Consider the following 12,799-nt stretch of genomic DNA (forward strand, 5'->3'; position numbering starts at 1 on the left):
GGAGGTGGGATAACCTCTCAGGAGCATGTAAGTACAGGTTGGGTGAAGGTGAGAAGAGGTACTCCTTTAGGCCCCCATGGGGGGCAAAGGAATGGTGAGCTGTTCCCTCAATATTCTAGCTCACTCGGTAGGGGGAGGGAGGACAGGCAGATCACAGCAGAGCACCCCTGTCATCCAAATAAAGGGCTGGAAAGGACCCAAGCAAACCTGCCACTCTCCCTAGGCCAGGCCTGCGAGGGGGTGGGGTGGGGAGTCCCCACAGCATTCCCACCCGTCCCCCATGTTGTGCCTCTCCCTGCAGACGGTAAATATTGGTGTTGTGACTTCATTAATAAAGGCTTCTGCAAGCCTGAAAAACATGGAATCAGGATGAACTATTTTCTGAGCTGCGGGCTTGCCAGGTTTGCTAATTTGGGAGTTTTTGGGCCCTATCCAGGGAACAAACCAAAGTCTCTCTCGAAAAGACACAGATGCAGCCGAGAAGAGGAGAAGAAGACAAGGAATGTTGCTCCCTCCCTCCCCACAGAAGGTGAGGACGGGTGTGGACGCTGGCCTGCTGGTGTCCTCGGGTGTGCAGGTAGCTGCTCAGTGGGGCCTTCATTGAGGGGCCCTGGGTCAGACATTTCCTCTCAGCTGAGCTGGCCTCCCGAGGAAGCCTGCAGAACCATGGGCTGAGGTATGTAAGAGCACCTGTGAGAACTCCAAGTCGTGGCAACTTCCGGATGGAGTGCAGGAGAGTTATTCTTTACTCTCTTGGCCTAAGCCACGTGTCTGGCCTTCAGGAAATGATCTTTACACATCCTCTTGTCCATAGTACTTCCCAGAATTAGTCCCCACGGCCTTCACAGTGTTATGGTTCATGCTTTTAGCATCTCTGCACTAGATTGCACCAACTCCTCCTCTCCAGCCAAGTGGTTGCTTCCCACGGGCCTTCGAGGAGTCTTTGTGGAGTGGACTAAGCTCAGCCCACGGGAGCCAGGCAGGGGCTCACGGGCCTCTCCTTGAGCCCCTGTTCCAGGGCAGCCATGGAGGGGGTGGGGAAGGAAGGCCAGCAGGCTGATGGTGCAGGCCCAGCCAGCTTTCTTGTCAGACGGGCGCTGCCAATGCGGAGCCAGACATCGAGAACAGGTTTAACCAATTACCCGAGCGCCCCATCTGCTGTCTGGGGGGGTGTGTGAGGGTGAATGCGTGTGAGGGTGTCTGGGAGTGTCTGTGAGGGCTGGGGGTGTGTGTGTGTGCGTGTGACTGTGTGGGTGTGTGGGCAGGCCGCTGTGCATGTTTGCAGTGCGTGGCTGCATGTCCTGGTCACGCCTCCTCATTTGCCAGAGACTGTGGTAACCAGCTGAGTCTTCTGTCCCCCAAGACCGTGGGGTCCACAGAGAAAACCCTCCCAGGACCCCCAGCCTCCCATTCCTGGCTCTCCTCATCAACACCACCCACTCTCAGGGCTTATCACAGCCCAGACTTGCCTCTTCTCTCAAATCACAAATCCAGACGTCCTTTCCTACCAGACCACAAGTCCTTCCCGCCCGCTCACTCATTTCCCCTTTGCATCAGTGCGCTGACCTCACTGGGCCCTCCTGGGTGCAACCCCTCTATTCTCTCCCAGGCCCTGTCATGCCTGCTTGTTCTCACTTCCTGCCCTCCTCCTGGGCGATCACTTTGAACAAAGTCTGACAGCCCTTTGTCCCACTGTTCTTGGTTGCACCTGCCTGGAGAAAACCCCAAGTCTATTTGAATTCACCTCTCCGTTAGTCCCTAGAACATCAGACAAGAGTGCTGGTGGCGCCTTCAATGTCAGGGTCTCCAGCCTCGGCTGAGGTCAACCCTGCCGATAAGTCCACTGCCATCCTCCACAGGGGTGTCTCAAGCTGTCAGTCTTCTCCCCAAACCTTTCCTCCCTCTTATTCCCAGCAGAGGACTGTACTTGCATCTTCAGAAAGAAAGGAAGGGAACACCTTTGTACCAGTCAGGATCCTGGTGTATAGAGATGGCACCTTCAAACCAGGCAGTGTGAGAGTATAGTAAAGGAACAATTAACAGGTTTTGCAAAACCACAAGGGATGTTGCAGTACCCCAGGACTAGTAACAACAGGGAGCCCTTATAGCCCTTGAGCCTGCTGAGGTAAGGAGGGACAGCTACCAGAAGGTAGAGAGGACAGCTGGATGGAGAGGAGCTGCAGCCTTCAGTACAGAGAAATCCACAGACCCTGCTGGAGGCACCAGGAGGAATATGTCTGTCTTGTTCTCTTCCAGTCCTCAACTCCCTGATAGTGACCCCCAATGGTGGAACCCATAGGACACATCCATATGAGTCAACACCCTAGGACAGAGAGCTTGGTGGAGAAGGGTAAAAACAGGGTGTCTTAGTCATCTAGTGTTGCTATAACAGAAATACCACAAGTGGATGGCTTTAACAAAGAGAAGTTTATTTCCTCAAAGTAGGCTGTAAGTCCAAATTCAAGGTTTCAGCTCCAGAGGAAGGCTTTCTCTCTGTTGGCTCCTCAATATTCCCATGGTCCAGGAGCTTCTCAGGTTCTGCTCCTGGTGCTGCTTCCTTGGTGGTGTGAGGTCCCCCTGTCTCTCTGCTCACTTCTCTCTTTTATATCTCAAGAGCCAGCCTCAAAACATAATCTAATCTTGTAGATTGAGTCCTAGATTGAGTCCTGTCTCACTAAGACAACTGCCTCCCAACCTCCCTCATTAACATCATAGAGGCAGGATTTACAACATAGAGGAAAATCATACAATACCAGGAATTATGGCCCAGCCCTAGTGATACATTTTGGGGGAGGGATATAATTCTATTCATGACAGAGGGTGTGGGGTGGGGGCCAGGGGAAGGAGCCTCACACTCCTCACATTCCCACCCTCAAGCCTGCACAACCTGCATCCTACCCATCCTCCCTACCCACCTCCTGCTATCACCTGAGATCTTTCTTTCCTCCTGGTCAAGGGGAATTCCCCCTTCCCTGGCCTGGGCTCCAGATTCTCCCCTCCCTGCCCCAGGGAAGCCCGTTCCTGGATTGTTCTTCCTCTTTCCTGACTTTACAGTCTCTTCTGACTCTTGACCATTAGGGTTTCAACATGCTCAAAAGTCTCCATCTCATACCCCACCTCCCCTTAACTCCATGCTGGGAGTCTTTGGGTGGTGCAAACAATTAATGTGCTCAGCTGCTAACCAAAATGTTGGAGGTCTGAGGTCACCCGGAGGTACTTTGAAAGAGGAGCCTGGCAATCTAGTGCCAAAAAATCTATCATTGAAAACCCTACAAAGCACAGTTCTACTCTGACACATGTGGGGTCACCATGAGTTAGAATCAACTCAATGGCAACTGGCTTTTTAACTCCGTATCATGTGCAGCCATTGTCATATCTCTATGTCCCCTCTCAAAACCAAATTTCTCTGAAGAGTTGTCTACATTGGCAGTCAGTGGCAGTCCTACTGGTCTCCCAATCCATGGAGATCCAGGGCTTTAGCCCTGACCACACTCGACTGAAACAATTCTCTCCAGGTCCCTCCACGGGACACACGTTGGTCTTCATCTTCCTTCAACTCTCAGCACCCATCAAACTCATGGACAATCCCTCCTACTTGAAACACTCTATTCTCTTGTCTTCTGAAGTACCACACTCTCTTCCTTTTCCTCTTCCCTCTCTTGTGGCTGAGCTTTTGTCTCTCTGCCCAGGGCCGCAGAGGTTGGGTTCCTTGAGATTCCATCCCAGGCCTTCCTCTTTTCACCCTACAGACTCTTCCTGGGTGATTTCCTCTGTTCCTTTAGCTGCAGTTGCTCTATAAATTGATAACATGCAAATCTATATATCCAACCCCTCCCTGTCTTCTGAGCCCGAGGGAAGTGTACCCAGTTGTCTCCTGACATCTCTACTTGGTTATCTCACAAGAACCTCTCATAATTTGTAAAGGTGAATGCATCACCTTATCTGCAGATTTGTCCTTCCTTCTCTGTTCCTTAGCTGAGAAAATGGTGCCACCATTTCCTCAGGTGCCCAAGTCAGGAACCAGGCGTCATCTTCGACTCTCTTTCACTCTCCCCACAATCAATCACCAAGAGTTGGGCAATCCTGACCCTCTTCTCTTCTCTACATCCCCATCCTCACCACCCCAGTCCAGGCCACCATCTTCCCTTGCCTTGACTGCTGCAGCAGCCTCTTCTTTGGTCCCCCTGGCAGTCTTGCCTGTGTCCACTCTACCCACTACTCCCCTACCTACAGCCTTCAATGGCTCCCACTGTTCTTGACCCTGCAGCCTCTGGCTCCACTTACTTACCTTCCCAGGGTCTTTCCCTCTATTCTAGAACAACACTGAACTTGCAGTTCACCCTGCCCTTGCTGTACTGTACCTCTGCCATGCTCACCTGTGAAGAGATGGAGAGCCAACCTCAGGTGGCTTGGGATTGATGGCCGCCCCCTTCCCTCAGTTCCTCACTGATTTGCTGGAGCCTTTCAACGGCACTCGGTTTGGGTTTTGGTTTTGGGGTTTTAAGAAGGGGGTCTGGTGCCTCTATTTATCTATCGATCCACCTTCTCTTTCTCCTTTTGGTCTCTTTTCCCAGGGAACTAGAGTGGGATGGGGCCCCAGATTCTTGCTCTGGCTGAGGTGGTATCCTTGTCAGGAAGGAGCCAGCCTCCAGCCTGTGACAAGGCTGCCAGCAGCTGCCTCAGAGTGGTGGATGGAGAATGAAGTCCTCTCAGCCACTGCCCTGTGAGGCACCTGATAGTGCAGGAAAGAGTGGGGCTATGGGGGGTTAGGTCTTGGGGGAATAACTAAGACATTCCTGTTTGGGGGGCTAATCAGTGGCCAGGGGGTGGATGAGATGGTAGGAGGAGCAGAAGCTCTGGGGGACTGAGGGACACCCCATTCTGAAAATGAGGTCAGGCTCTCAGGCCCTTCAGAAAGGGTCACTCATCGCTGCCCTCATCCCCTAGCATTTCTGACCCTCCCTCTATCACCTGAGTGGGAGGAGGAAGCCCTGGGGACCTGGTGTGTGGGGGTGGGGGCAGGGGAGGCTGCATTCCTGGAGTGTTAATGATCTCCTGGCTGGGCAGGGGCTGAGCCCCCAACCCAGCTAAAAACAACAAACAGCTCCCAGGAGGGATTTGTGTCTGTCCTGAGAGTCAAGGATTTCCGCCCGGATGGGGGCTGTGGCCTGTGGGCTCTTAGCAAAGAAATTCCCCAGTGACCAGAAGCTCCTGGCCTCCCTCCATCCTTTTCCCTCCTCCCACCCTCCTGGGGGGCCTAGCTCCCAGGCAAGGGGAGGCAGCAGCCACCATGATACCTATGAAGCAGAAGAGAAGAGTCTGGGTGAGTTCCTCCCCTGGTCTTGCAAATCCGTACAACAATCCAGGAGTGATGCTGTTCTTGGCATTTTATAGATAGGAATGCCAAGCCTCAGCTACAGACATGTCTGTCACAGAGAACATGCTCAATAGACCCCTGACTGAATGAATGGGTGAACAAAGAAAGAGGTGAGAAGTCCCAGGGTCATGCTGGGGCTGAGCTGGGGCTGGACCCTGCATCCTCCTGACCCCAGCCATGAGGGCTTTTCTGTACTACATGGTTCCCTGGCAGAAGAGGCCATCAGCTTTTCCCTTCCACCTCTGAAGGATATCCTAGCAAGGTGGCCAGGCCTCACTTAGGAACTCTAGGGGCTGCTGGAAAAGGAGGAGCCAGGGATATCAGGAGCCACCAAGTCCTCCCGTGAAGGGACTGTGGAGGAGTTAGGAAGGGACAGAGTTCCCAGGTGGTACGAGCTCCCTGCTGACATCAGACAGCTTCCATGTGGATCAGACCTTTCCTTTTTATGGAGTCCCTGAGTAGTACAAATGATTAACATGTTTGTCTCCACCCAGAAGCACATCGAAAGAAAGGCCTGGTGATCTGCTTCCAAAAAAATCAGCCATTGAAAACTCTATGGGGCACAGTTCTACTCTGACACACATGAGGTTGCCATGACCTGGAGTCAACTCTATGGCAAATATTTTTTCCCTTCCCTATGAAGACTCTCAGGAGCTCCTGGCTGGCACAAATGGTTAAGCACTGGATGGCTCAAACCCACCCAGAAGTATCTTGAAAGTAAGGCCTGGCCATCTGCTTCCAAAAGGTCACAACCTTGAAAACCCTATGGAGCAGCTCTACTCTGCACACATGGGATCTCCATGAATCTGAATGCACTGGATGGCAACTAATAACAACAAGAAGCCTCTCCTGGCCCCAGGCAGTCTAGGAAAGGCCCTTCACCTCTGATCGCAGCCCCATACAGATATAAACTATAAGGGAATCTATCAAAATTCCTTATTTACTAAAATTTCTTGAGGTGGAGCCCTTAGTGAGCACTCAATAACCACTCTGTAAGGGGTCCTTCTGCAGAGTTTCAGCCCATTCCTTGCCCAGCTTCCTGCCCTCACATGCTCTTGGGCCTCTCTCCTTCCTTCTGGGCCTCCCAGCTGATCTGACCCACCCTTGAGCCAGGGTCTGCAGCCCCAGGGCATGCCTGCACCCTCCTCAGGGCCTTCCCCCCTATATGCTTTGCCTGAGCCCTTGTTTGCCTGTGTTACCAACCCCACCCCATCCCCAGCTCTCCCGCCCACAATTCACAAAGCCAAGCCCTAATGTTTAAATCCTTCATTTATTGCCCACAGCTCATTAGTATCACATAAATCACAGAGATTGAGAAATTTTCTGAGGTTAAAAAGATACTGTGCTCTCAGCAAACTCCCCTGGATGTGGCGGAGGCATGTATTGGCTGTTCACTCACACTCCCCAGGGTTGGAAGACCACTTCTGGATGCCCACCCTTCTCCCAGGCCAGAGGCCCAGGACAGGAAGCAAGCCGGCTCTAGATCAGGGAGCGGGAAGGGGGCCTGTTGGTCACCTTGATTCAGCAGCTACATTGGCATCTTGGTCTTCTGCTCTTAGAAAATGGGGAAAAGGGCCTCCGCAAGCCTGACAGAATGTTTGAAGTGGCCAGGGGTGGGCTGGGCAAGTACAGCAGGGCTGGAGGCCAGCATTCTGGCACAGCTGGGCCAGCTCTGCACTGAATGGATCCATGCTCAACCCCTCCCCAGCCATGAACCAATCTGCCCACCAGGCATCCCTTCCTCTGGCCCCAGCAGAATGGTGGGATGAGTGTTGGCCGAAAGTTTTCTCATGGGTTTTTCTGCAGCCAGACCTGGGCTTAGCAGCATGGCTCACTGTCCCCCTGTCGCTGTCACCCTGAACTGTAAGGATCCATTGCCCCCTTACCCTCACAAGAGGAGCTGCCTTAGCTCACCTGAAACTGCATTTGGGAGCATGATCAGAAATCATCCAGGGGACAAAACAAATAGGGAACAAGACCATGAGGCCTCTGGAGCAGGAGGGAGTGGGGCTGGGCAGGCAGTTTTGGTCCCAAGGTAAAGTGTACAAGAACAAGAGCCTATGGGAAGTGGGGGCAGGGGGAGCGCAAAGCAAGCGGTTCAGAAGAGGACCCAGGCATGTCCAGCCCCCAGCCCAGGCCCAGAGATGAGCACAGCCCTCAGTAATTGGCACACTCACATTATGGCGGGATTGGATCAAAAATACCTGCTCTTCCCACACCATGGCACCCCTCCCCTTTCCCCTGCTGCCTTGCCCTCCAGGCTTGTCTCTGCCTTCTCCCCTTCCTGATGGGCAGGTCGGTGGCTGCTCCTCCGGATAGTGGGTGCCCTACAGGGCAACTTCCTACAGTGCAAGCTGGTGCACACTGGGGGCTGGCTGAGAGTTCCAGTGCCCACAGAAGACCCTCCTCACCAAATCAGCTCCTACCTTCAGGGTGGTGAAAAGGCCTCCTGGGGCCACCCCTTGCTGCCCTGCACCAGCCCCTTTTCTTGTATGGCATGTATTCACCATCTGGGCTGGGGATCCCAAGGCCCCCCGCAGAGTCAGAGCAGGGGAAGCCCTGGGGCTACTTGCTGAGCCCCCCTTTCCAGTTGCGTCTAGTGAAGGGTACACATTGAGGCCAGTGCTTCCTCTTCACCTGCACCTTTCAGACGAGGGAGTCACCCCACTCACCCTGACCCCACCCCCTACTTCCCTCTGTAGAGCTCTCCCCTCTCTCCTGGCCCACAGATGGGAAGGAAATGGGGGCCAGCAGCGAGGGGCCTCTGGGAGCCAGTGCAGGGTGACAGGTGGCATGCGGTATGGCCCCACACATCCTTGTCTGCCTCTTCCTCCAAAATTATAAAGTGTTTGGCAAAGGTCAACATCTCCAGGGATGTGGGAACATGTACCAAAGGGCAAGGTCTAGGTTCCAAGGCCAGCTGCTGGCTGTGTCCAAAGGGGCCTGTCCAGTGTCCACACTGAAGTGCCCTGGGAGGGCTAGCATTGGTGCTGGACAGGCAAAGATGTGGTTAAGCTGGAAGAGCCGAAAAAACCCCCTCAATCCAGTCCTCTGGTTCCAAACAGGGAGTGGAGGCACAGAGAAGGGAGTGGACTTGTCCAAGGCCACACAACCCACTAGTGCCCGAGCTGGGGCCTGTCCGTTCCTGGGTTGGTGCTGCCTCTCAGATAGTACCTAGAGTTCTGGCCTCCACACTCTCAGGCACAAGGCCCCCCTGCTCAGGAAAAGGTGGGGAGGGGGCAGCAGCCTCAGTGCTAGAGAGGCTCCTCTGGCAGCCGTCAGCCCAGCTCCAGCCCCACTGCCCAGCTCCAGTATGGCTGCAGCCTGCTGTCTCCAAGGAGGAGCTTCCGCTGGAGGCTGGAGTACAGGCACATGTTTCCACAAGCATTATTCCTTCCTAGGGCTCCTGCCTGGAGCTGGGGTCATCTCAGGGGGCCCCCACATTAGCCAGGGTTCCATGAAGGTTGGCCCCAGCCCCAGTGTATCACAGGTTTCATTCAGAAAGGCTGGTTCTGCAGCTGCAGCAGGGATGGCGCTGGCCACACTCAGAGCCAGCTGTCCAAGGAGCCTCAGGTGCCTTCTTCAGTGCTTCTTGACTCCTGGACCCCTTCCCGAGGACCTTAGTCCTGGCTGGCTGATCCTCCCGGGCGCAGACTGCCTCTCCTCTCCCAGCCACCTTAAAATCCTAAATCTACTAGCCTGGTGCCAAAGCAACCCAACCCCCAGGCCTACCCCTGCTCCTACCACCTGTCCAAGATCTCTTCTGGGCAGCCAAAAGCCAGGCTACGGCTTGATTCTGATAAAAAATAAAAAAGAAACCAAAGTATAAAAGAATTCTAATTCTACCCAGTGGGCACTCTACGAGTTTTCAGCTTTACACATAATTGTGCTGAATAGGGTTGTGACAACCCCATGTAAGGCCCAGAAATGCACTTAAGTTTTACAGGAAATGTGTCAGGATTCCTCTCCCCTACGTTAAAGTGTGAATGTATTAGTTTCTCTATCACGGTGGGTACAGTGCCAGCGGGACGGCCCAGGGCTGGGGGTGTCTGCATGCTTCCTGCCAGTGCAGCCCTGCGAGACTCCTTCCCTGTCCCCCACCTCCCCAGCCCAGATGATGCTCCGTCCCAGGCTTGCCACCACTCACAGCCCCTTGTTGTACACCACTGTCCGGCTGCTCGTGGCCTGGGCAATTTCAGGCTCCAGTTGGGATGTTTCGATCTGAGGAGAGTGAAAACAGAGAGAGGTAAGGAGAGGGGGAATCTGCAGGGGAGAGTGGGAAGGCTGGGAGTACTGGTTAGGACGATCCTGGTGCCCATAGTTCTGCCCCTCTGTGCCCCCCCAGCCAGGGCCCACGTGCCCTGTCTACCACCACATCTTCCTTCTCTATTGCCCTCCTGGCACATGGCTCACAGTATATCCCTGCCAGCCAGGTTGTGTCTCTCTCTTGTGAACTGTGTCCACGTGGATGAACATCCTACACTCTGGCCTGTGTCTTCCTCATCTCCAAGGACCTGTTCACTGCACTGCAGACAGCCACTCCCAAGGCCACACCCTGGACCTGGTCACCACCCAGATGCCTTAAGTCCAAACCCCACCTTCTTGGGCCCACAGTTCCCTACCCCTCCATCACCTCACTCACTCCATCCCCTGTTTTTAAACCACCAAGACCTCAGGCCTCAGACTCCCTCTCTCTCAGTCTTCAATCCCTTCCTCCAATTCATACACCATGGGCCATCATGTCAACCACTCCCTGTCCCAACGTCCTTCAAACCCTGAATGGTGGAAGTCCCACTTTGGAGGAACCCAATCATCATCCATCTACCTGACAGCCTGATGGAGGCCACTCAAAATTCACCATCCCTGACTTTAGCTATACCCTCACAGTGGCCAGCTACAATCCACTGGCCTGGTCAACTCTCCCATTCTCCACAGAGGCCCATTAAACCTTCTCTTTTCTTGTCAGCCATACCCACCCTCAGATCCCTATGCATCCTAAGCAGATGAAACTTCTTCCTACTTCAGGGAAAAAACAGAAGGCATCAGGAAGGAACACCCTCAGCTTCCTATCATCAAACCCACAGCCTACCTGCGTCCATGACTTTGCTCCACACCTGCCCTCCTGTTACCCCACAGCAGCATCCCTCTCCTTGAGAGGCAGATCCCCCCAGCTGGGCTCCATCTCCCTCTTGCCTACTACTGGAGCTTGATCCTGAATGTCCTCAGTCTTCCCCACCTCTTCACTCTACTGACTCCTGCCCATCAGTGTTTCAATATACCAGAAACTTCCATCGTATAAAAACTTCCCTTAATCCCATGGCATGCTCCAGCTACTGCCAGGTCTCTCTCCTCAACAACCAAATTCCTTTGCAAGGGTTGTCTACACTGGCAGTCTCCACCTCCTCACCTCCCACCGACTTTTCAACCCACAGCAAATCTGGTTTCTGTTCCTACTACACTCTACTGAGGTCATTTTCTGCAAGGTGACTGCCATTGTCCTTTTTGTTATGCTCACTGGACACTTCTCAGGCCTCCCACTCGTTGATCTCTCAGAAGCACCCCATGCTGTTGACCTTTCCCTTCTCTCTGAAACAGTCTTTTCTTGTCTTTTGTGCTTCTCTCTACTGGTTTCCCCGGTCCGAGCAGTATCAGCATGTTGTGGGGTCCTTAGGGCTTGCTCTTCTCCTCTGCATATGCCCCTGCATCATCTCACCTACTGGTGACCCCCAGATCTGAGGTATTTCCAGCCACGCCTCTCCCCTGAGCCACATGCCCACCACTGACTATTCGCTAGACCTCTCTATTGGAGTGTCTCACAGGAACCTAGGCTCAACCCATCTAAAACAGAACTGAAATCACCATCTCCCCGGCCCACCCTGCTCTCCATCTGGGGACTGGTACCACCACTCAACCATGCTCTAGCCTAAAACCCTGGGGCCTCCTTATTGTCCCCTTCTTCTCCCTGCCCACAAAGCCTCCTCCAACTCCTTCCATCCACTGCAGCATGGCCAGTGTGAGCCTTCTAAAGCACAAGTTTGATCATGTTTCTCTCCACTGTAAAATGGCAGGGGTCAAGTCCAGACTCCCATGCCCTCCAGCCCTGCTGCCTCTCACCATCCTCCCCGTGTACTGAAGACACCGGCCGGACATGCCTTATTTCAGTTCCTCAGATGCACTGGGCTATTTCTCATCTCTGAGTCTTTACCTGAACTTTTGCCCACTTCTGCTCCTGTCTCCTTCATCCCTACTTTCCCCTGCCTCTGGCTGATCTTTCATGTCTCAGCTTTAGACACCTTCCCTCATCTAGGCTAGGTTTGGCCACCTCTCCCATGCACCCTCCACTGCCTGTACTTCTTATTCGGAGTAGTGTATCACTGTTGGGGGGCTGGCTCTCCGCATTAGGTGGCAAGCTCCACGAGGCAGCAAGTGGGTTAATCTTGTTCACCCCTGTATCCTCAAAGCCTGCCATAGCGCCGGTACACAGTAGGTATTCAATGAGTGTTGATTCAATGAGTGGAATGAAAAGAGGCAAAAGGCACTGGGAGGATGGGATCCCCCTGGAGTTCTCCAGCAGCCCAGATGTTGGTTTTCAACTCCAGGACTGAGCCTGTGGGAGTGCCTGAGCCCACAACCTGAGAGGAACTGGCAGAGGGAGGAGCCACCTCAGTGACAGGCCTTTGTAACTTAGCCTAGCTGACCTCCGTCCCAGGCCCCTGCTGTATGTCAAGCCATGGCAACCCTGGGGGAGCAGGCAGAAGGTGCACGGCCCTGCCCGGGCTGTGTAAAAACTCAGTCAGGATAGGGAGGAAGGATTCTGTACAGAACTCAGTGATGCCCGGGCTGCGCACATCAGGGAGGAGGCAAGACGTAGCTCCTGTAGACTGGAGCAGGTAGGCATGGTGGGGCTCCAGAAGAAGATGGGGACTTTCCTCTGAAGCCCCTGGTGCCCCAATACCCAAGCTCTGACCACTTGAGAGGGGCAAACAGACAAGAGCTAGGTTCAGGACCCAGACCTCTCCCCCATCCCTTCTCCTCAAGCCACCTTCTCCTTCCCCACCCCTGCCGGCCTCCACGTCCCCTCCACCCTGCCAGTTCCCCTCGTCCCCACGCTGCCACTGACACAATGCACAGCGCCCACGCTTAAAAATCTAAATGCTTTTGAAAATGTTTAACCTAGTTAGACAAATTAGCAAAAATTTGTGCAAAACAATTTAGGTATTTAAAATATTCAATGTTTTTAAAAAACTGGAAAACTGTTCTTAGCTTTCAGCTGCAAAAACCAACAAAATATAACATCCCAGCAATCTTACCATGAGGTGTAACATAACCCTTCGGGAAAGCTGTTAAACAGCTACTGAGGCATCCTGGGAAATAGCACTTCATTTATTCAAATGCACATATGTCAGGCTTTTGCACCATATG

The 12,799-nt window shown here is 53.5% G+C and overlaps 1 protein-coding gene across 8 annotated transcripts in view; it reads right to left on the minus strand.

The window, feature by feature from the left end:
• Positions 1–6,633: 6,633 nt before the first annotated feature.
• SFXN5 (sideroflexin 5) overlaps positions 6,634–12,799 on the minus strand; it is a 164,854-nt gene continuing 158,688 nt past the window's right edge. For 3 of the 8 annotated variants that reach the window (XM_023552771.2, XM_023552770.2, XM_023552769.2), the window contains one exon: positions 6,634–9,598. In XM_023552771.2, coding sequence (XP_023408539.1) covers positions 9,220–9,598 — 379 coding nt within the window. In that variant the 3' untranslated portion in view covers positions 6,634–9,219. The remainder of the gene's footprint in view (positions 9,599–12,799) is intronic. The other 5 variants (XM_023552773.2, XM_023552772.2, XM_064268726.1 and 2 more) reach the window with 2 other exon arrangements.

The sequence above is a fragment of the Loxodonta africana genome, chromosome 15 (genome assembly GCF_030014295.1).
Source record: "Loxodonta africana isolate mLoxAfr1 chromosome 15, mLoxAfr1.hap2, whole genome shotgun sequence".
NCBI classification, from domain to species: Eukaryota; Metazoa; Chordata; class Mammalia; order Proboscidea; family Elephantidae; genus Loxodonta; species Loxodonta africana.